At 37.4% G+C, this 25185-nt stretch overlaps 1 protein-coding gene across 3 annotated transcripts in view; it reads left to right on the forward strand.

Annotated features, from left to right (window-relative positions):
• Positions 1-25185, forward strand: part of ALCAM (activated leukocyte cell adhesion molecule) — a 233635-nt gene that overhangs the window by 166689 nt on the left and 41761 nt on the right. For all 3 annotated transcript variants that reach the window (XR_009597917.1, XM_060404234.1, XM_060404237.1), the window contains exons 3-8: positions 4298-4517; positions 11624-11688; positions 13169-13256; positions 13717-13899; positions 21604-21731; positions 23455-23587. Coding sequence is in view for 2 of the 3 variants with exons in the window: in XM_060404234.1 (XP_060260217.1) it covers positions 4298-4517; positions 11624-11688; positions 13169-13256; positions 13717-13899; positions 21604-21731; positions 23455-23587 (817 nt within the window). In the remaining variant the exon portion in view is untranslated. The remainder of the gene's footprint in view (positions 1-4297; positions 4518-11623; positions 11689-13168; positions 13257-13716; positions 13900-21603; positions 21732-23454; positions 23588-25185) is intronic.

The following is a 25185-nucleotide window of genomic DNA, read 5'->3' on the forward strand; positions in this document are numbered from 1 at the left end:
CTAGTCTTTTAAAGAAAATTCCTTCTATGAGTAAATGTGAATTTCAAATAACATAATGGTAATATTCAACTGTGGGTATAAACGTAAGAAGATGAAATTAATGTGTTGAGTATATCAAAAGAATAATTCCTTCCATAACAAATGCTATTTTAACATGTATACTATCATGTAAGAATCAAATCGCCAGTCTATGTCTGACGCAGGAGACAGCATGCTTGGGGCTGGTGCACGGTGATGACCCAGAGAGATGTCATGGGGAGGGAGGTGGGAGGGGGGTTCATGTTTGGGAACGCATGTACACCCGTGGTGGATTCATGTCAATGTATGGCAAAACCAATACAGTATTGTAAAGTAAAATAAAGTAAAAAAAATTAAAAAACATAAAATAAAAAAATAAACAAACAGATAAAGTAAAGCCAATGAACAGATCATTCTTAGCTCAGATTAGTCTGAAAGAGTCACCCTGAAGTGTTCAAGGCAAAAGAAATGGCAGAATTCCAGAATAAACTCAGAGAGTATAGGACAAAGCTTAGAGGAAAATGGTTGCCATTCTCTACATACTCATGTTTTGTTTGGTGTGGTTACTTTAAAGGCAAGATGTAACAGGAACCAGAGCATTCAAATGTTCTCTGAAAACTAGTCATCAGTATTAGAAGCCTATTTCTGGTACTTGGTCTTACAACTCAGTTGATGTGGTAGCTTCTTTTAAAATTTAACATTGCTGATTTTATTCATTTTTTCAGTTCAGTCTAGTCATTCAGTCGTGTCTGACTCTTTGTGACCCCATGGACACCACATCAGGCTCCCCTGTCCATCACCAACCTCCAGAGCTTGCTCAAACTCATGTCCATTGAACTGATGATGCCATCCAACCATCTCATCCATTCATTTCTTACAGATAGCAAAGTCATATTTTCTCAGGTATCAAGGTTGGAAATGCAGGATAGCTATCCTAGTAGGTGAAGTGGAAAGGCTGGAAAACTTGGACGGATAAAATACCTCAATCTATTTACCAAAACCAACAAAAAGTGTCAGTGTGTCACCATTTCCCAGTGCTAGATCACATAAGACACAATAGTTTGCAAGTTTGAACATGGGACATATGTTTCATTGAAAACAATTGGCAAATTTTCCCTAGGTCCTTGAAATGATAAAAGATATTTGAATAGGAAAAGGATTTGATAGTCTAATAATTTTTGAAAACTGTTTTATTACAATACCTCTCAGAGCCTTTGCTATATACGGCTATGTGATGAATTGTCTGAGTTCATTCATTTCTTAGGTTTATTGAACCACACAACTTTTTCTCTCAGATATCTGCAAGAACAAATGTTCCACAGAATAGAAATGTGCATAGTTGCATCCAAGGGGTAGTGAAACACAATCTCTTAAAGTACAGGTTCTGAAGTCAGACTGACATAATCTATCATGTACTGGCTATAGAATTCCAGATAAGTGAATTAATCCCCACTTTCTCATGGAAAAAAAATGAGATGATAATGATAATCTTCCTTACACTGTTGTGAAGGTTACATGAAGTAATTCATATAAGAATACTTACCTAGTACTTGGCACATGGTAATTGCATGAAAAGTGTAAACTGTTGTGAGTGTGGTACCACTGAGTTCTAAACACAGTCTGTGATGGGGCAGGTGAAAGCAGAAGAAGGTAAGGCGGCCTAGCACTTCCCTGTTCCCTCCTGCTAATATCCAGCTCACTCCGGGTAATTTTTAACTATTTCTGGTTCCGTATAAAAATGGAAATACAAAGTTAAGGCCTATAAGGACAAAGTCTATTCACAATCCTAAAATCCCAAGGGTCTGAGAGGCTACCACCTAGAGTCAATCTCAGAGCTAACATAAATGAAGTCCAGTGGTGAAAAACTTCTGTGATTATCGACATTTCTGATGCCCAGGGAATACCTTTCACCTAAACTGAACTGGCACAATAGCAGTGAAAACAAATAATAATGGCAGGTTTCAAACTGTTAATGAAATATAAAGCTTCAGCAATAAACTGATGAGCTATATTTGAAGTGCCATATGCTCTGAAAGCAGTCTTGATTCCCAGATGCAGTATACAATCTCTAATTTAATGTAACCTGAAAGACAAAGAGCAGATTTGGAAAGAGTGAAAGGGAGCAAACCCAGAGGAAAGATGGATTCATTTCTCTCTTGCTGCATGGTAATCTCCCTGTGAATGGAGATCATACCTCCCTGTGCACTCCATCCTACCCCACTCCCACTGCTTCTTCACCAGCATCCACTCTGTGCCTGGTACAGAAGAAGCATCTGAGGCTGTCAAGAGTGATATAATGTAGTCATAATGGAGCCAGGCTGTGAAGCTCCAGTCTTGGCCCTGCTGAGATACACTGGCTGGGGCCCTGGACCAGTTATTTAACCAACCTGTGTCTCCATTGTCTATAAATGAGGCCAGTATTATGTGTAATTTACAGGGTTGTTATGAGTATTAAATCCATAAATGCACGGGAAGCCCAAAGAAAGTACCCTGGCTTATAGTTAAGTGCTCAAAATGTAATAACTGTCATTTCTTGCATGAGTGAACAACTATAGAAATTTAAGATACTAGTATAACATTTTTCTTAATGAAGGAATGATTTAGTACAAGGATTTGTGCTGTAAACCTGTAGCAATATTAAAAGATTCAAAGAGAATGTTACTGATATATTCAGATATTCAACCAACTGAACCTTTTGAACTCCAATTTTAGCTTAGTAATTGTCTTAGTCACCTTGGGCTGCAATAACAAACTACCACAGACTGGTAGTTTAAATAAACAGATGTTTGTTTCTCAGAGTTCTGGAGGCTGAGCAGTCCAAAATCAAAGTGCCAGCCGATTCAGTTCTTGAACAGAGCCCTATTCCCAATTTGCCAACACCTGCCACTTGCTATGCACTCACAGGACCTCTTCTTTGTGTTCTCATTGAGAGAGAGAGCGCGCTTGTGCTTCTTCCTCTTCTTATAAGGGCACTAATTCCATCATGAGGGTACCATCCCCAAGACCTCATCTAAACCAAATCATCTCTTAAAGGCCCACACTGGGGGTTAGGGCTTAGACATACAACTTTGGGAGGGTCACAAGCACTGAGTTCATAACAGTAGTAAATAAAATAATTTTTTTAATGTTACTTCTCTTAAGACCTTGAAATTTGTCATATACTTTAAAATGTCTTATTTTATTTTATTTTCAAGACCTTGTGAGTTTAGTAGAAGAGAGTACACACGTGTGCTCAACTGCTCAGTCGTGTCCAATACTTGGCAACCCCATGGACTGCAGCCTCCCAGACTCCTCTGTCCATGGGGTTCTCCAGGCAAGAATACTGGAGTGGGTTGCCATGCCCTTCTCCAGGGGATATTCCCGACCCAGGGATCGAACCCACATCTCCTGTGGCTCCTGCATTGCGGGCAGATTCTTTACCACTAGCACCACCTGGGAAGCCCCAAGTAGAAGAGAGATTGGCCCTTATTTTTGATTATTGTTATTAGGTAAAAGAATGTTTGTGAGAGCAAAGGAAGAAATGAATTATATGTCTCAGTGCTCTTGGCATAAGTCTATATGCCAGATTATATTTTATTTTGATAATAAGTTTTTATACGAAAGTCCTCTGAGCTAAGTTTTATGACTCAGATAGCAAAACCATGGGTTTCAGTGATTAATTGGATTCTGTTGCTTTAATGGACATGATCCTTTTGCAAGGGCAAATATATTGTTCCTCCATGAAGATTCATTAAACTATGTTATGTGTAAAGGTCAGCTGTGTCAGTTCTGACTGAAACTGGAAAGTGTGGGCACATAAAGTATATGGATTAAAGTAATGAGCATGCTAAATATAATTGCCTAGGATTTCTAAATGACTGTTTGCAGCTCAAGTGTATGTTGCTGTAATAGTTAGCTGAAAACCTTTTGTAGCATAACACAAAACACATTTGTTTTCACCTATTTTTCTTTTATATTAGACATAAGGCCAACCCTTGTCAATTTCAAAACATACCAAGTCTGTCCTTCAGATGCAAGAAAAGCTAGGATCCCTTAAGCTCCATCCTTTCATGTTTGTATACTTACTGATACCTGTAAAAGAACTTAAAGCTTTTCCCTTATAAAGAGTGATCCTCTGTAACCAAAGATTTATGTGAGGCTCATATCCAAAGTTATTCTTCTTGTACAGAACTACAAATTTTGATGAATAACATGACCAAGAAAATTTTGTTGCTCTGACTGTAATTCTGAAATGTCTAAATATGCCTGTTTTTTAATGTATTGTTACTTTAACTTTTAGGAAAAGCCCGATGGTTCCCCAGTATTTATTGCCTTCAGGTCCTCTACAAAGAAAAGTGTGCAATACGACGATGTACCAGAATACAAAGACAGATTGAACCTCTCAGAAAACTACACTCTCTCTATCAGTAATGCAAGGATCAGTGATGAAAAGAGATTTGTGTGCATGCTAGTAACTGAGGACAACGTGTTTGAGGCTCCTACAGTAGTCAAGGTGTTCAGTAAGTAGTCCAAATGTAACTGCTAAATGGGATTGATGATTGGTCCTAGAAAATGTTCTTTAGAAACAAGGCTGAACTCTCTGTAGTGTCTCCTGTACTATTATCACTCTCTGTAGTGATACCTGTAGTGTAGCAGGTATCACGTAAGAGGACTTCTAGAGATCTTTGTTCTGCTCATGCATACTGTCAATGAGAAAAACAAAAACCTGAAATTCAAATAAGAATTTTATCTAGCAAAGAAACAGAATATTATTTTATTTGCAGTGAGGGAATAAAAGAATATTCTGTTGTTTTGTTGGATACAATATCCTGTGATATGAAGTACTATTAAATAAAAACTAGCCTGTGAACTTTTACTTTCACTGACATGTACAAATAAATGTTGTGTGATAGATACTAATACATAGATACATAATACTGGGTTGGCCAGAAAGTTTATTGGGATTTTCTGCACAATGTTATGGAAAAATTTGAACATTTTTGATATACATACTCATGCATATCAATGCATACATAAATATGCATTAGGCTAAACCATATAAAATTGCCATTTTGATGTATAACAATAACAAAATGTAAGCAGGAGACCTAAGTTTTCTGTATATGTGTATATATATATGTATATGTGTGTGTACACTCACACATTCTGACCTTAAGTGCTTAATGCTTGTTGATTTACATTCTGAGAGCGTTCAAATGGTTTAGAAAATTGCCATAAAATAAAGAAGTTCACCACACTCTGAAGGTGTATGTGGAATCCATCTGGGGGAAAAAGTAGAGTAGGATTGGAAGAAGAGAAAGTTGTAAAGAAGCTTGGAATAATTACTATAGGTTACTTGGGCTAATGATACTATGTAGTTAATGTGAGGGTGCAAATAGCTCTGCAAATAAATGACGTGAGAAGTTCTAATTAAAATGTTTTATCTTTTAATATTTAAATAAAATATCCTGCCTTTATTACATCATATCTTGGAAATTACAGGGAGAAAAATAGGTCTCAAAGGTTTCAGAATACCAGTCTTTTTTTTAATTAGGCAAAAAGGTCTTACTTTTCAGTTTTTTCCACTGTTTTCTGATAACTTGACAGCACCTAGAAATTATTAAAATAAACAGGGAAGAAAGAAACCCAGAGGGACTTGTTATTACAGCAAGTAACCTTGGATTTTTCCTGTTTCTCTTGTAATGGCCCATGCAACTAAGTAAGACGGTCCCTTAAGCATTTATATGGACTTCAAAGCTCCTTTGGGCTCACGACAAGGATTCAAAGAGTGCTTATACTATCAAAGAAGCCTTTGTTCTCCAGAAGAACCGTGTAAAAGCATATTACATGTTTCAGTTGATTACCTTTCAGCTTAGAAGGCACTTTCCAGAAACCATCAACTCAGTTATTTTATGGATCAAACCAAGTACCAAGTGTTTCTCAGTTATGCTCCCTTCTAGTAAACACCCCAGATAATCTCCATCCTGTATTTGCCAAAGTCCCATGTTTTTTTTTTCTTTCCTTGTATTTCACTTTTATGTTATTAGGAAGATGAACTTTGCACTGCTAGAAACACTTTTAATTAGGCCATGACGTCATAAATGTAAATATAGAGGAATGTACTGCAGTGGGTACCGAGATTAAGTCATATCACTCTAAAGATTATGTGTATTGATATCGTTGTCGCATTTCTTGTTATTATGTTAAAATTACCAAATATCAAGAAAATCTACAAGAAAATTGAGAAAATCCAGGTTGTTCCATTTTCAGAATATAATTTTTTTTTAATGCCCAGAAATTCAGTTGGCTTAATTCGATAAAATTTGTAAGCTGCTTTGGAATACAATGGATATCTATGATTGTAAAAACAAACTCACACCCTGCATACTATCAGCTCCCGCTACCCCTCTTCTCTTTTGAATGTTGTTGAAAACAAAGTGATTCTCAGAAACAGAATTTGCATTCCAGGCTCTGGGCCAGGGAGAATTTAAATAGATGAGTTATACATTTTTGAAAATGGGGTTTTGTACTAGAAACTGTGGGACCCTCCAAGTCAAATTAAATAAACAGCACAGCTCATGATAAAGAAAGAGTTTGCAAGAGCATATAGGTACTTTGCTTTTTAAAAAAATAATGAATTTCCTTTGGATCGTTATTTGTGAAGCAAATAGCAGCTGTGACATGGAGGCTTTCATTCTGTGCATGTACATATTGCAGTCACTTAAGAGTTACTAGGCTCATCAATCAGTCCTCTGTTTCCTTCTGTCGAGTCACCTAGCAACATGCATTGTGTACCACAGAATGAGTATGGTTAACGTGAGCTAATCCCAAATCAACTTGCTGCAGAATGTCCGCCTCATGAGCAAAGACAAACTGTTTTCGTTCAAACTAGAGGCCATGACTGATGACTTTATTACTCTGATGAAGGTTTGTTTATTCAGTTCTAAGCTATATCTCTCATGAAAGAAATCATGCCAGTAAAGCAGATCAGATCCAAAATCATTCTTTGTCACCACTAATAAGGCATTTTTGTTTCTTTGGTAGTTGAATGGCACTAAAATCAGACTGTTTGCATTTAATATACATTTGAAGTTCATAAAACTATCCCTTAGCCAGAGCAAACCTTTAAAAGTTCTCCCAAAGATTCATTGTTGTGATTGTGCAAAAGTCTTAGAGGTTGAATGCGTGCCCAGAGAGCCAAATGGCTGAATGGCTGTCAGTGGTATAATAGGAAAATCACTGAACTGGTCATCAGGAGATCTAGCTTTGTTAGATCTGCTACTAATTTCTGACCTTGGACAAGTGATCACCAGTCAGGACAAGGGGTTGTGAGTCTCTCCTCATCTATAAGTGAGTACTTCAGATTCGGTGCTGATTTTCTCAGTCTGTTCCTAGGATTCTCTTTAGGAGATAATGAATAAGTCTGAGGAAAGTGAGGAGCTGCTTCTGCTTGATTAACTAGAATTCTAGTCACTCAATGTTTCAAAGTTTTTTCATGATATTTTGTTCAGGGGGAAAAAAAATGAAAGAAGGGCTTGAGCACGAAAAAGCCTTTGAAAATCACAATCCAGCCTAATCTTCTGCACTGGTGTGTGTAGTGTTAAAAGGAAGACTATTTCTGTGACTTCGAGTCTGGTGTCTACCTGGACCAGCCAGTTCTTCTCCTAGTAATGGTTGGCATCACAGTGTTATTATAGAGCTTTCATTTGGACACTGTGCTCAATATTTATCAGAACTGAGCATCCCTCCTCCAACCCTCCCTGTGAAAATTATTCAGCTTCAACTGCAAGTCACTTCTTTTTTTAAATGAAAGAAGCAGAAAATAACCCTTTTCAACAAATGAGATCTACTCTGTATATTTCATTTTGATCCTTTAAATGTAAAAAATAATTTCTTCCCATCTCATAAGGAAAATAAACTATAATTTCATGCTCATGATGATTACTTAAGGTACATCAGAGATGATTGTCAGGAAAATACTGAGAGAAGCATCCGTGACTCACTGTAGCCAGTGCACCTGCCTCTTCTTGCTCTCCACCCGTACAAAATTGAGCTGTCCTCTGGGTGGCTTTTGAGAATAACTCTGGTGCATTGTAGGTGATATAAAGTAGTTTTGTGTTCTTCACTTCATCCTCACCTAGCTGTGAAACCCTTGACAAAATTATTTTAATAATGCTAATAAATTTGTGACATGACTTTTCCTTTCAATTCTATACTTAGTTATGAATCCATGAATCATATTAAGATGTAATTCACATAAAGCTTGTTTAAACAATTTGGAATCAATATGCAGTTTTGCTAAAATAGTATATGTCCTCTTTTATGATCCTCTAACTGATACTCATAGATTGTTACAAACTAATATGAAAGTTACCTGCAAAATATATATTTAAAATGAAATGTTTGAAACAAAAGTTTGAGAAAATAACTCAAAGAAATGCAATTGGTATTAGCTTTCAGTTCAGTTCAGTTCAGTCACTCAGTCGTGTCTGACTCTTTGCCACCCCATGAATCGTAGCACGCCAGGCCTCCCTATCTATCACCAACTCTTGGAGTTCACTCAAACTCACATCCATCGAGTCAGTGATGCCATCCAGCCATCTCATCCTCTGTTGTCCCCTTCTCCTCCTGCCCCCAATCCCTCCCAACATCAGAGTCTTTTCCAATTAGTCAACTCTTCGCCTCAGGTGGCCAAAGTACTGGAGTTTGAGCTTTAGCATCATTCCTTCCAAAGAACACCCAGGACTGATCTCCTTTAGAATGGATTGGTTGGATCTCCTTGCAGTCCAGGGGACTCTCAAGAGTCTTCTCCAACACCACAGTTCAAAAGCATCCATTCTTCAGAGCTCAGCTTTCTTCACAGTCCAACTCTCGCATCCATACATGGCCACTGGAAAACCATAGCCTTGATTAGATGGATCTTTGTTGGCAAAGTAATGTCTCTGCTTTTGAATATGCTATCTAGGTTGGTCATAACTTTCCTTCCAAGGAGTAAGTGTCTTTTAATTTCATGGCTGCAGTCACCTTACTTTCTCAATATTCAATATGACTTTCTCTTCTAAATAGAAAAATGAACAACTGGACAAAGAACCGAATTTTAAGTATCCTTTCATCAGGTTTCCCTGGGTTTGCTGCAGCTTTCTTTTATTGAAATAATAAATTTTAGAAAGGACTTTTCCACATGGACATGTGGAAAAGACCAACAATTTTACCACACCCATATTGACAGTTATACAGAGTTTATAAATTACAGAATTACAGTAGAGGAATATATTCTACATTAGAGGAAATATGTGTCTAACCGAGTTGTCATCTGATTTTCATGAACTAGACATTAGTGCAACCTAACAAAACTGCCCACCTGCACTTTCTATTATAAATCTAATTTTTTAGAGGATCTTTTCAAATCTATATATACTCTAGGCATAGATAGTAACTGAAGAGGAAACAGAAAAGTATTTGCTCTTTTATTCTTGTTAATCTTGACTTTTCATCAACCACATAAATTAATTTAATATCTTACCTCTTTTGAGCTCTGAGAGAGGTGTCACCAAGTAGCTGACTTTAGTTCCCAGAGAACTTTCACTTACTCAAACCCCAAGATTTTCATTTTGTTTAAATATTTTGGATGCAGCCCTGTCACAAAGGCATTGCACATTTGCCATAAAACATTGAATTCTGAACATAATTAAAGGTTTTATCAATAACTCAAGCTGTAATTATGAACATTTATGATTGTATTTTGAAATAGTGACAAAATTAAGACTTGCTGATGTGTAGAACGCTACATATTTCCCATAAATTGCTATTTATTTTGAGTATTTTTTTCAGTTTTTCATAATTTTTGGTCATTCTTAGCAATCAGGTAGCCAGGTCACTTCTTATTTGTGTTAATGTAATTGTTTGTTATTCTTTTCTCTTTTTCTATCTTTCTTCTACTTTTTAATCTTTCTTATATTTTCTTTTCAGTCTGTGCATTTAGAATATAGATAATTGCTCTTCAGGAAACTATATCAAGAAAATTATATTTCTAGAATTAATAGTAAATAGTCCAGAGAAGGCAATGGCAACCCACGCCAGTACTCTTGCCTGGAAAATCCCACGGATGAAGGAGCCTAGTAGGCTGCAATCCATGGGGTCGCTAGGAGTCGGACACGACTGAGCGACTTCACTTTCACTTTTCACTGTCATGCATTGGAGAAGGAAATGGCAACCCACTCCAGTATTCCTGCCTGGAGAATCCCAGGGACGGGGAAGCCTAGGGACGGGGAAGCCTGGTGGGCTGCCGTCTATGGGGTCGCACAGAGTCAGACACGACTGAAGAGGCTTAGCAGCAGCAGCAGGCCTCCTGTAATTGAAGTGCAAGTTCAACACATAGGCAAATTCACTATTATATTCATTGTTCTAATTTCTAATATAAAATAATTGCAAAGGGAAAATTAACTCTGGATATTAACTTGAAGAAGATTACATTATTTTTGCCTGGAATCTTGGTGATACTCATTTTACTGTTCCAAAGACTTTTTGTCTTCTTCCATGTTTCCTATAATGGTCTGGTTAGGTAACATGTCTGATAACTGAATTCCAAATTGAATAATAATTATAGAAAAGCAAGTTTAGTTTGGTAGTAAAAGTACAGTGATGGTAGACAATAAGATTATGGAAGAAAGGATAGCTGGTTGTCTTTGTCTATTTATTTGAGAATAGAATAGTTCTCCATGAGACTCACAAAAATCAATGACAATGTGAGGAAATATCCACTTTCTATAGACTAATTGTTAGAGCTAATTAATAAGTTAAAAAAATCCATCAATGATAGACAACTAAAGGCTAGAATAAAATAAGTTTAAATAATACCATGTTGATCCGATTTGTAATCAGTTTTTCCCAAAACCTCTATTAGAGTATATGCTTATAAAACTTCCTATATTGAAAATGCCTCTGTCCATTATCTTAGGTTCCAAATGTGAAAGATATTCTCACATTTATAGTTTCATAATATAACTTCACTTAAAAGACAAAGTTTGAGATAATAGGAAACTTGAGTTTCTATATCCCTTAACCACTATATATTTCCCTTGATTTTAGAGCAGTGATACTTAAACTACACTGTGCCCCAAAATCCCCAGTGGAACTTGTTTTAAAAGTAGGTTTATAGGATTTCCCCTGGATATGATTCAGTTGGCCTGGTAGAGCTCAGAAATCTGTATTTTAAATAAGCGCCCCTGTGATCCAAATTCATGTGAACTCCGGTTTTCATCTAAAGAGTTGGAAATTATTGATAAGTAGAAAGTGCATATGGTAATCAATTGCAGATAATATATCCTCTTTAATACATTAACCTCTGTTACCATCTAAACCATACGTACTGTTTATAAAGCATCCAGAAAATGTTACCAGTATTTTATCCACAGGAGTAATAAGCATTTAAAATAATATTTAATGTAATAAAGCAAATATCTGGAATGGGTAGCTAACCAGATTTCCTAATTATAGATTATATGGGAAAACTTTATTGTGTTGCTTATTTTTCTACTTTGAGTAAATTATTTTTCTGTAAACCAAATCACAAATGTCCATTTTCTTCTTCCACATGCACTTAAAATATTTCTCTGTTTAACTTTAGAGCAACCATCTAAACCTGAAATTGTAAGCAAAGCCCCATTTCTTGAGACAGACAAGCTTAAAAAGGTAAGAACTTATTTTTGATTGATTGCCTTTCCTTAGCCTATTGTTGAATGCCTTTTCTTGTCCTCAGATGCCAGGACAAATAAGATAGACTTTGCTCTGTGGAGTTTCCAGTGTTCCAGGCACCAGTTAGAAAGTCTGTACAAGGTAGAAAGGAGACAGAGGAAGGTATGGTTATTTCTGAAGGGAGGAGAGGGAAATGAGAGTTTCTTTTTTAAAAAAGCGTAAATCTTTCTTGTTTGAATGAACTGAATGTTTAATGAAGTCATGGTAGATGAGTACATTTTCTGCACACCACAGCCAGAAAGGGCTTTCCAGCAGTATGAAATAATACCATGTGAAAGGAAATGGCATGGTTGGGAAACACATTATTTGCACTGCTGGAATTTTGGGTGCTCAGCCAGTGGGCAAGAGAGTCCAATAAGAGGTAAATCTCAAGAGTTAAGAGAGGCTGGATTATGACAAACCTTCTGTCATGTATAATGTTTGGTCTCTATCTTACTGACAAACCATTGAAAAGTTGAAGTAAAGGTATAAGATCAGACTTGTGCAATCATATTAGTGGAGATTTGAAGGAAGGACAAAACTGCTGCTGCTGCTGCTGCTAAGTCGCTTCAGTCGTGTCCAACTCTGTGCGACCCCATAGACGGCAGCCCACAAGGCTCCCCCGTCACTGGAATTCTCCAGGCAAGAACACTGGAGTGGGGTGCCATTTCCTTCTCCAAGGACACAACTGGAGTTCCATATATGAGTACATCACTTGATTCATAATCTCATTTTCGCTAATTAAAATAGCCCAAATATCCTTTATTGGAGGAAGAAGCAAGTTCAAAATTCTTTGAATCCGATTAAAGTTGATTGCATAATATTATTTGATAAACATTAAATATTAAAAACTGGAGTAGGAAATGACAACCTACTCCATTTCCAGTATTCTTGCCTGGAGAATCCCATGGACCGAGGAGCCTGGCAGGCTACAGTCCACAGGGTTGCAAAGAATTGTACATGGCTGAGCATGTATGTGCATGCACATACACACACACAGACACAAATATTAAAAACACATGTGAAGTACAGTGGTGAGGATTACAGTTCGTGGTAAGTATATGTCATCTGAAATGTAGCATGAAGTTGAAGAGGCAGCCTCATTTTAATGCCGTTAATGATTCTTTCCAATGCAGATCTATCAACCGTGGTAATAGCCAATGTTAATGCAGTTATGTTATTTAGTTAATGTTAAAAATGAATACTGTCAAAATGAATTGGGTAATGCTTTTAAATGAATGTGATTTTATTAATGGTGGCAGCATCCACTGCACATTTTAAAATGGGCAAGACTATAATTTTAAACACAAGACATTGTTTTTATGTAAGAGTGCATTCATTCAGTCCTTAGTTAGGGCATCTCTTGAGAAGTCTGGGGCTTTCAAATGGACAACCCCTGATGGAACCAAGGTTGTAATATTTCCTCTCTATATTGCAGTTGGGTGAGTGCATTTCAAAAGACAGTTATCCAGATGGCAACATCACATGGTACAGGAATGGAAAAGTTCTGCAACCTCTTGAAGGAGGTAGGTAAGAAGTGGGCAATAAATTCAGGAGACTTGTTTTGCCTTTCTCTTGTCTAAGCATTCTTTAGACTATCCTGAGTCTAAATGCATTGCCCCCTTTTGATTTATGACTCTAAATTCTTTGTTACTTAAGTATCCATTAAATCAGTAAGGGATTTTTTAAAACATCATTTTAGACCTTGTGCAGAAAAATCAAGAGCAGAGAAAATTATTTCTGTATATGTCATGTTCTAGAAGTTAATTAAAGTGAGTGGGAGATAAAATTCTCAGGGTTCTATTTCTGTCCATGTCTCTGATTCATGGTTTTGAAAAGACATCTACCTCACTACATGTCAATTTTCCCTCCTGTTAAATGCAGTAAGAAGGACAAAACCACTTCTCAAAGTTGCTATGACAGTTAATTAAGGGCTGTGATTTTCCGATGAAAGATCCTACCATTAGTGTTCTTTATTTTCTTCAGCGGTGGTCATAATTTTTAGAAAGCAAATGGACCAAATAACTCAGCTCTATACCATGACTTCATCCCTGGAGTACAAGACAACCAAGGCTGACATACAAATGCCATTCACCTGCTCTGTGACATATTATGGACCGTCTGGCCAGAAAACAGTTTACTCTGAACAAGCAGTTTTTGATATTTACTGTAAGTAATTCAATATAATTATACAATTTAATGTATTAGAAAGAAATGTTCCATTGTTATTTTAAGTCCCAATTCATAAGCTGTTTGGAATCTATTTCCAAATTCCCATCCCTGTTCTATAGCACCCAAGTAATATCTTCCTCTTTACAAGACCCATAGAATAAATGCTCAGCCATCTTATGATAGCTTTCAGTCTCTACTTTGTTATTTATAATCATCTCCTCTGTATTCTCTAACTTAGTCTGATTTCTTCTGTTAATTCTCAACCTTGGTACATAGTCATGGATTTTGTAGGAGTTCGGAATGCCGCCTGATGGTTTTTTTGCTACTGCTGCTGCTGCTGCTAAGTCACTTCAGTTGTGTCCGACTCTGTGCGACCCCATAGATGGCAGCCCACCAGGCTCCCCCATCCCTGGGATTCTCCAGGCAAGAATACTGGAGTGGGTTGCGATTACCTTCTCCAATGCATGAAAGTGAAAAGTGAAAGTGAAGTCGCTAAGTTGTGTCCAACTCTTCATGACCCCATGAACTGCAGCCTACCAGGCTCTTCCGTCCATGGGATTTTCCAGGCAAAAGTACTGGAGTGGGTTGCCATTGCCTTCTCCTGATGGTTTTCTGAATGAATGACAGATGAATAGAGACTTATGACTGATTGATTTTCTCGATATGGAATTTCCATTTTAATAAAGAGAAATATTTTAATAGTGCAATCAATGCATAAGTTAGATAGGATGTTGAATTCCAAGGTATTTTGCTTAACTTTACAACACAGATTTTAAAACCTGGACTATTAGACTACAAAGGAACTTTCTTGATCATCTGATCTAAGTCCATTATTTTATTTAACAGCAAAATGAGACCCAGAGACTTACCCTAAATTAGCTTTAGCAACTGGATTAGAATCCTTTTCTCCAATGCTGTGTTCCTTCCATAAGATGGAAGTCAAGATAATATGATTTAGAGCAAAGATGCTGACAATCCAGTTTCATTGCTGTCAGTTACTATGTATTTCTAGAAAAGAAGCTTAACTACTCTGTCTCAGTTTTCATATTTTGAAATAGGAAAAATATAATTCTTAACTCATGGTGGTGTTATGGAGATTAAGTGAAATGAAAAATCTAAAATAGCACAATATGTAGCACATTAAATGCCTGTTAGTAAGTACTATTATCATTTTTACCTAATAAGCATATAGATAAGATATATTTCAGGGAATGATATAGAATATTTTACTATTTTTAATGAATTAGAAATTCCCATAATACTGCCATATGTTGTAGAATAACCTAATACTTCTACATCTATTTGAGAGAAAGGGTAGAAATGCCCATTAAACCTTCAAAGAGTTTTATCTCAGCTACATTTCTATTTGGGCTCCATGAAGTGCAGAATCTTATATAAAGAGCGAAACTGAAATTCCACTTGCTCTAACCATCATGAGATGTTTTGCCTTAAACTTTGTAAACAAGTTTCAACTTTATTTAAAAGTAAGGATTGAGAGGATTTCATCATGTACAGCTTATCTAAAATCAAACTATTATTTCTGTATGTGGAAACAGAACTCTGTTCAGAGATATTCAGTTGGAAATAAACTATCTTGGTGTAAGTACAGAAGTACAAGATAGGAAAGAACATCAAGATGAGTGAAAAGGATTGGAAAAGAACAGAATAAGAAAGCTTAGAAATAACAGAATAAATGTCAATATCAGGCGTGGGGAAATAGATGGGCAGAAGAGTCCTTGGATGAATAAGAAGGAAATGATTTTATTATGGCTGGCTGTGCAGGGCACATTTGGTAGCATTTTTGAGAAGGCACAATGTATGCAGTGCTGGCCTTCAAAGCTAAGACCCAAAAGTGTTTAAGACATAGTCCTGACATTCAAGGGGTTTCACCAATAGAGAAGATACATGCATCAGAAGGAAATTATCAGTGCAACATTGCAACTGGTAAGTGCCACAGAGACTCAGTGAATAGTCCTGAAAATTCAGGTGTCCAAGAACAGTGATCCCCAAACATTAGTGTGCATCAGAATCCCCTGAAGGACTTGTGAGAATACAGACTACTGGACGTGGCTCTAGAGTTTCTCATCCAGTAGGTATGAGACCCCGGTTTGATTCCTGAGTCAGGAAGATCCACTGGAGAATGGATAGGCTACCCATGCCAGTATTCATGGGCTTCCCTGGTGGCTCAGCTGGTACTGCAATGCGGGAGACCTAGGTTCAATCCTTCGGTTGGGAAGATCCCCTGGAGACAGGAACGGGTACTCACTCCAGTATTCTGGCCTGGATAACTCCATACACTGTATAGTCCATGGGATAGCAAAGAGTTGGACATGACTGAGTGATTTTCATTGCTCCAGGATGACTTCAGAGAAGAGAAGGAGGAGCTAAATGAGAAGTACAGAAGTATACATTCAAGAAAAAGAAAGTGATCAATTCATCTTCAAAGTTTTATAGAATCTACCTCTTTCATGTGTGTATATCTGATTCACAGTATACCTCTTTCATCTGTGTGTCTATAATTGTGCCTTTTGACACTGCCTAAGATTATGCCTTCTCTTGTGTCGTTGGATCTAGAGGGTGTTTGCTATGACCAGTGTGTTCTCTTGGCAAAACTCTAATAGCCTTTGCCCTGCTTCATTCCGTATTCCAAGGCCAAATTTGCCTGTTACCCCAGGTGTTTTTTGACTTCCTACTTTTGCGTTCTAGTCCCCTATAATGAAACACAAGAGAAGACTCTACACATGGACATCACCAGATGGGCAACACCGAAATCATTGTGATTATATTCTTTGCAGCCAAGATGAAGAAGCTCTATGCAGTCAGCAAAAACAAGACCAGGAGCTGACTGTGACTCAGATCATGAACTCCTTATTGCCAAATTCAGACTTAAATTGAAGAAAGTAGGGAAAACCACTAGACCATTCAGGTATGACCTGAATCAAATTCCTTATGATTATACAGTGGAAGTGAGAAACAGATTTAAGGGACTAGATCTGATAGATAGAGTGCCTGATGAACTATGGACTGAGTTTCATGGCATTGTACAGGATACAGGGATCAAGACCATCCCCATGGAAAAGAAATGCAAGAAAGCAAAATGGCTGTCTGGTGAGACCTTACAAATAGCTGTGAAAAAAAAAAAAAGAGAGAGAGAAGCGAAAAGTGAAGGAGAAAACAAAAGATATAAGCATCGGAATGCAGAGTTCCAAAGAATAGCAAGGAGAGATAAGAAAGCCTTCCTCAGTGATCAACGCAAAGAAATAGAGGAAAACAACCGAATGGGAAAGACTAGAGATCTCTTCAAAAAAATTAGAGATACCAAGGGAACATTTCATGCAAAGATGGGCTCGAGAAAGGACAGAAATGGTATGGACCTAAAAGAAGCAGAAGATATTAAGAAGAGGTGGCAAGAATACACAGAAGAACTGTACAAAAAAGATCTTCATGAGCAAGATAATCATGATGGTGTGATCACTCACCTAGAGCCAGATATCCTGGAATGTGAAGTTAAGTGGGCCTTAGAAAGCATCACTACGAACAAAGCTAGTGGAAGTGATGGAATTCCAGTTGAGCTATTTCAAATCCTGAAAGATGATGCTGTGAAAGTGCTGCACTCAATATGCCAGCAAATTTGGAAAACTCGGCAGTGGGCACAGGACTGGAAGAGGTCAGTTTTCATTCCAATCCCAAAGAAAGGCAATGCCAAAGAATGCTCAAACTACCACACAATTGCACCCATCTCACACAGTAGTAAAGTAATGCTCAAAATTCTCCAAGCCAGGCTTCAGCAGTATGTGAACCATGAACTTCCTGATGTTCAAGCTGGTTTTAGAAAAGGCAGAGGAACCAGAGATCATATTGCTGACATCTGCTGGATCATTGAAACAGCAAGAGAATTCCAGAAAAATATCTATTTCTGCTTTATTGACTATGCCAAAGCCTTTGGGTGTATCACAGTAAACTGTGGAAAATTCTGAGAGAGATGGGAATACCAGACTACCTGAGCTGCCTCTTGAGAAACCTATATGCAGGTTAGGAAGCAACAGTTAGAACTGGACATGAAACAACAGACTGTTCCAAATAAGCAAAAGAGTACATCAAGGCTGTATATTGTCACGCTGCTTATTTAACTTATATGCAGAGTACATCATGAGAAACGCTGGGCTGGAAGAAGCACAAACTGGAATCAAGATTGCCAGGAGAAATATCAATAACCCCAGATATGCAGATGACACTACCCTTATGGCAGAAAGTGAAGAGGAACTAAAAAGCCTCGATTCAAAGTGAAAGAAGAGAGTGAAAAAGTTGGCTTAAAACTCAGCATTCAGAAAACTAAGATCATGGCATCCAGTCCCATCACTTCATGGGAAATAGATGGGGAAAAAGTGGAAACTCAGACTTTATTTTTTGGGGCTCCAAAATCACTGCAGATGGTGATTGTAGCCATGAAATTAAAAGAGTCTTACTCCTTGGAAGGAAAGTTATGACCAATCTAGATAGCATATTGAAAAGCAGAGACATTACTTTGCCAACAAATGTTTGTCTATTCAAGGCTATGGTTTTTCCAGTGGTCATGTATGGATATGAGAGTTGGACTGTGAAGAAGGCTGAGTGCTGAAGAATTGATGCTTTTGGACTTTGGTGTTGGAGAAGACTCTTGAGAGTCCCTTGGACTGCAAGGAGATCCAACCAATCCATTCTAAAGGAGATCAGGCCTGGGTGTTCATTGGAAGGACTGATGCTAAAGCTGAAACTCCAATACTTTGGCCACCTCATGCAAAGAGTTGACTGATTGGAAAAGACTCTGATGCTGGGAGGGATTGGGGGCAGGAGAAGAAGGGGGCAACAGAGGATGAGATCGCTGGATGGTATCACCGACTCGATGGACATGAGTTTGGGTGAACTTCGGGAGTTGGTGATGGACAGGGAGGCCTGGCATGCTGCGATTCATGGGGTCGCAAAGAGTCAGACACGACTGAGCGACTGAACTGAACTGAACTGAACTGAACTGAAGATTATGCCACCATTCCTCATTGCTGGTATTTTTGTAACAGCTTCTAAAATAATTTTCTTATCTCTTCACCCCAAACTGCCCTGCAAGCTGCTGCCAGAAATATATTTCTAAAGCACAAATGTGAACATGTTACTCCTGTGATGAAAACTCTTGGGGCAACTACCAGATCGCTCAGGGTGATGTTTACATTCTCAATTTCAACATGCCTTGAGTCTCCTATAGCCATGGTCCTTTCCTTTCTCAGCCTTCGCCACTTCACTGTCTTTTGTAATCCGTTCTTTTTTCCAGATCCCTCCTGTAGAATACCGTGTACATTCTTATTCATATGCTGTCACCTTTATTATCCAGCAAATATCTTATTTTTCAAAACCTAGCTCCAGGGTCAACTCCTACTGGAAACTTCCTCCTCTGGTGAATCTATAAGCTACCAGTGATTGCTATGCTTATGCACATTAAGCAGTTTTAATGTTGTTACAGTCTTACTTTGGAAGTTTGATGTCATCATAAATAAACTGAGAGTTCACTAAAGACAGGGAATTGCTGTTCTCAAGTTTGTAACTCCAGCACTTAGTACTTGAACTAAACAGGTATTAACCAAATGAATAAACATAAGATAAATGGAGAAATGAGATAAAGAAAAATAGAGTAGACCCTTTTGTTTATTATGTAGGGGTATATATGGAGTAGTGAGATATAGGATTCTTACCCAAAGTAAGTTCAAAGCAGTTGTGGATACCAGATTAACAAATTTTTATTTCAATCTTCGCTTGTTGGGAATGCATGAAGACTTTTAAATATCATTGTAATAGTCAAAGCACTATTTCCAAAACTGATTTAGAGAAAATATGTATAAAGATGTAGAAAAGAGAAAGGCTTATGGTGAGGAACTAAATGATGTTTAGTGGCAATGTTTCAGATGTAGATTAATTAGAGCCTTCACTAGGGAAGTGTTGGGAGAAGAGAAGGGAAGAATCAGATGCAAAATATAAGGATTAGTCATTAAGATTGGGTGATTGAGTGGATAAAAGAGGACAAAGGAGGAAGCCGGAGTAACTGGCAGACTGATGATTTACTAACAGAGTAAAATTCAAAGTCAAAGGGAGAGAATGAGATCATTAATTTTGTTGGACACACATTAGCCGGCATCCAGAAAGCTGCTGTTAAAACTCCAACGTGTTACATTAACCTCCTGATCTCAGTCTAGGTCTTCAACTCTCCAGTACCGAGCAGAGCCTATTGAAGAAGGGATACAGACAAGCAGGGTTAAAATAAAGCAGAAAGTCAGATCGATTATGATTCCTAGCTATTCTGGTGTCAGCTTTGGTCAGAGATATGCTGCAATAACGTGAGACAGACCAAAACCAAGCAGAGAAGGGCCATGTGAATGAGTGAGGGAGGCCTAGAAATGGAAGGCCAGTGGGGGACAAACTTTATTTACTTTCCCACTGTACTGAGAACTGGTCAGGGAATTACCTCGGGCAAATTCAGAAAAATGAACAAGTATATTAAGTCAATTACTGTTTAGCCTCAGAACCTTCTGGGCAAATATTCAGAAATGCCCAAGCATGAAAAAAGTCAGAGGCAATCTATAACAACCCTTCTGGGCTTCTTTTTTTTTTTTTTTTTCTGCCTTTAATCTTAGAAAGGCAAGTAAATGATTGCAAGAGATAGAAGAAAAAACAGCTATACCACTTATTCATCTCAGTTTATTAGCTAATAGCAAAGTAAGTCTTCATAGATGGATTATTTTTAGTGCTGCCAGTTTGGAAATATAGACACATGCCTCAGTAGTTATTAAGCCTTGTGGAAAAGGCTCTCTAAAATAAACCTTTACATCATATGATTTCAAAATTCATTGTTCACTGTATTACCAGCTAAATAACAAGTGAATACATTAGAAAGTGGGTCATTTATAACTGCCAACACCTCCTGCTTTGATTTCCTGTTGGGTAGATATGGTCCACTGTGCAACCAACTTTTAATTCCTTTAGCATTCTACTGTTGAGCAGTAGCCTTGACCAAAGAATACCCTTTAGCCCTATTTTCTCCTTAAAAATGACCAAAATGGAATTTAAAGTTGCATCTTGGCTCCAATGAACAGAAAAGAATTACAATACATCCACAGTTCTATTGATTGTATTATATTAAGGGTCTCGCTCTGTTTATGGGATTCATCTTTCTGAAAGCAAATCTGCTCGCCTGCAGACCAAAAATCTTCCTGGTATTATTTGGCTCATGTCCCTTTTTATTTAATATAAGATATTATTGTGTAATATGAGTGTGGGGGTGCCTGATAGTTTCAGCTCTTTTTCTAGCAATCTTTCCAAACTGTAAGATATGTGTAATATAGTTAAATGTCCTTATAATGAGATTATGCAGTGAGATTGTTCCTACTGGTCTTTTACACATAAAATAATTATGGTCATTCCTATTTCAGGTAAAGACATTTTGCTAAGAAGAAATTGATTTTTATGTAACAGAGCTTCTTTGTAGTTTGCTCTAACCAAGATTAGTACTTGTTATAGCAAGTAACTATTAACTTCAGTCCTTTTATAAAAAGATACATTTAAGTAATTACCATTACTAGCTTCTTGAGAAAATTGTGTATAATTTAGTCACTTACATTATATGTACAAAGTAATTTGGTAGTTGATGAAATGGTTAACTTGTGTTTGTGACTCTTGCAGATCCTACAGAGCAGGTGACAATACAAGTGCTGCCATCAAAAAATGCCATCAAAGAAGGGGACAATATCACTCTTAAATGCTTGGGAAACGGTAACCCTCCTCCTGAGGAGTTTTTGTTTTACTTACCAGTAAGTGATTCAGGATTTTTACTTGAGCTAGACTGCAATCATTCTGTCCTATTGTTTGGCAGTTGGCTGACGTTAAGAATTGTATGTTCTTGGGCAGCTTAAGTGAGAAAGGATGTTATTCTTGGAGACAACGGACACCTATGGAATGTCCGTTAAAAGTTTTTTGGCATATGCCAGTGTTCTTGCCTTTTTTTATTCAATGTTAAGTGGAATCAGGGACAAAGAGGAGAAGAGCTGATCATAGGAAACCATAATGGTAGAAACTCAAAGTCTCATTATCCAAATAAACTATAAAAATCTGCTCTTCATAAGCAGACAAATATAAAATGTAGAATGATGATAGCAAATGGTTTGATGTGGATTCTAAATCCGCACAGAGGGTGTTCCTGAACACGTCCCTGAATTTCCAATATAGGGACACTTGTGTTACCCATTATATTTAGCTTGATAGAGGAAAGCAATGGGCTATATCTTGCCATCATACATGGTCATGAAGGGCCATTTTCTTAACTTTTATCAGTATTGGAACTGAAAGAAGTGATGTCTAGAGGATAATTTGGCTGTGTTCTAGATGTCATAGTGCTGTGGAGCCAGACTAGATGAGAGCTACGTCTGAGGACACTTGCTTGCTCTCCCACAGCCTTCTCAGGTTTGTGTTTGAGAAAATTTTCCTTTGGGAGAAGCCATATGCAACTCTTACTATGTTTACTGCAGAGGTCTGTTCATAATGTCATCCACTGCGTTGTTCAGTAATGCTTAGGACTATCAACCACTGATTACTCAGAAGACGAGTATAAGTGATTTCTTTTTACTTTAAGGAGCTTTCCTAGTGGCTCAGATGAAAAGAATCTATGTGCAATGCAGGAGACCCAGGTTCAATTCCTGTGTCAAGATCCCCTGGAGAAGGGAATGTCAACCCACTCTAATATTCTTGCCTGGACGATTCCCTGGGCAGAGGAACCTGGTAGCCTACAGTCCATGGGATCACCAAGAGTTGGACACGACGGAGCAACTAAACTTTTCAGTTTCACTTTTATACTTAAATGTTGACAGATGATTCTGTGTATCCTAATAAATTGACATAGTGTTTTTGCCTGATATGCAAATGAAAATTTTAAACTAATTATGTTTCTACGTTGATTTTCAGGGTTTACAGAGCCAAATTTGTATCTCAGTTTTAGCAGTCACTATGTTTTTTGTTAATATATACTCCCAATACTTAAAAAATATTTTTTAATTCTTAGTTACTAGTTCTTTTTTCTTTTAAAAATTTATTTTCTCCTCTCTTCCTTCCTCCCTTCCTCCTTCCCTCCCCTTCTACTTCTCTTCCTTCCTTTCTTTTCTCCCTCCTTGCTTTCTTTCTTTAATTTGATATATGTTATGTTTTCTTTTAAGCTCTCTCAAATCTTTTTGTCAAATTAAGAGATAAATGTAAAAATAAAACATTAGCTATTTTTAAAATTTTACTTTAACACAAGCCATAATGTCAAAATATATGCCATCAGTACAATGCAAATTACCTTCTCAATATCCTTAGAATCAAATTATCAGTTATTTTCCCAGGATTCAGATCATACAAAATCTAATATCATTTTTCCAATTGAAGAAACACATTCCTTTTTTTTTTCTTATCTGAGAAAAATGTCATTTTTATCAACAAATACAACTGTTCTTATTGTAGCTACCAAGTATAATCATCTGATGTTTTTACCTCTAACAAAAGGGACAGCCTGAAGGAATTAGAAGTTCAAATACTTACACACTGACAGATGTGAAACGCAATGCGACAGGAGACTATAAATGCTCCCTGGTAGACAAAAAAAGCATGATTGCTTCAGCAGCCATCACAGTTCACTGTAAGTCAATTTATTCTTCTTTACTAACTTCATTTGAAAGGCCTTTTTCTCATAGTCTAACTCTGCTGTCTTTTCAAATAAATTGTACTCTTAAATAATGTGATTTCAATAGATATACTAGAGACCATCAGAGTGAACCCAAATTTGGTCCTGCCATTAGAGTGGTAACATCTGCATATCTGATGTTACCCTTTGTCCTACAATATTAAATTTGCCCTGCAGTGTTAAAATCTTGAACGGATCTAATAATTGTAACTGTTGGCAGTGATAAACCTCTGTCTTCTGTCTAAATGTTAATACCATCTTTAATTGGTGGTATTAACAAAATTCATCTGCATCTTTTTTTTTTAATATTCTTTGACATTGCTCTCTTTGGGATTGGAATAAAAACTAACCTTTTCCAGTCCTGTGGCCGCTACTGAGTTTTCCAAATTTGCTGACATGTTGAGTGCAGCACTTTGATAGCATTATCTTTTTAAGATTTGAAGTAGCTCAGCTGGAATTCCATCACCTCCACTAGCTTTGTTTGTAGCAATGCTTCATAAGGTCCACTTGACTTCACACTTCAGAGTGTTTGGCTCTAGGTGAGTGATACCACACTATTGTGGTTATCCCGGTCATTAAGAACTTTTTTGTATAGTTCTTGTGTGTAAGTTCAAACTACCACACAGCTGTACTCATTTCAAGTGATTCTGCTCAGTATCCAAGAAAGGCATCAGCAGTGTCTGAACTGAGAACTTACAGATTTACAAGCTGATGTTAGAAAAGGCAGAGGAACCAGAGATCAAGTTGCCAGCATTTGTTGGATCATAGAGAAAGCAAGGGAATTCCAGAAAAAGCATCTACTTCTGCTTCACTGACTATGCTAAAGCCTTTGACTGCATGGATCACAACAAACTGTGAAAAATTCTTGAAGAGATGGGAATGCCAGACTACTTTACCTGCCTCCTGAGAAACCTGTATGCAGGTCAAGAAGCAACACTTAGACCTGGACATGAAACAATGGATTCATTCCAAATTGGGAAAGGAGTACATCAAAGCTGTATATTGTCATCCTGCTTATTGAACTTATACAGAGTACGTCATGCAAAATGCTGCACTGGGTGAATCACAAGCTGGAATCAAGAATGCTGGGGGAAATATCAACAACCTCAGATATGCAGATGTTACCACTCTAATGGCAGAAAGTGAAGAAGAACTAAAGAGCCTCTTGATGAAAGTGAGAGAGGAGAGTAAAAAAGCTGGCTTAAAATTCAACATTCAAAAAATGAAAATCATGGCACACAGTCCTATCACTTCATGGCAAATAGATGGGGAAACAATGGAAACAGTGACAGACTTTATTTTCTTGGGCTAAAAATCACCTCAGATGGTGACTGCAGCCATGAAATTAAAAGATGCTGGCTCCTTGGAAGAAAATCTTTGACAAATCTAGACAGTGTACTAAAAAGGAGAGACGTTACTTGGCAGACAAAAGTCTATATAGTCAAAGCTATGGTTTTTCCAGAAGTCATGTATGGATGTGAGAGTTGAACCATAAAAAAGGCTGAGTGCCAAAGAATTGATTCTTTTGAATTGGGGTGCTTGAGAAGACTTTT

The sequence above is a fragment of the Ovis aries genome, chromosome 1 (genome assembly GCF_016772045.2).
Source record: "Ovis aries strain OAR_USU_Benz2616 breed Rambouillet chromosome 1, ARS-UI_Ramb_v3.0, whole genome shotgun sequence".
In the NCBI taxonomy this organism is placed as follows: Eukaryota; Metazoa; Chordata; class Mammalia; order Artiodactyla; family Bovidae; genus Ovis; species Ovis aries.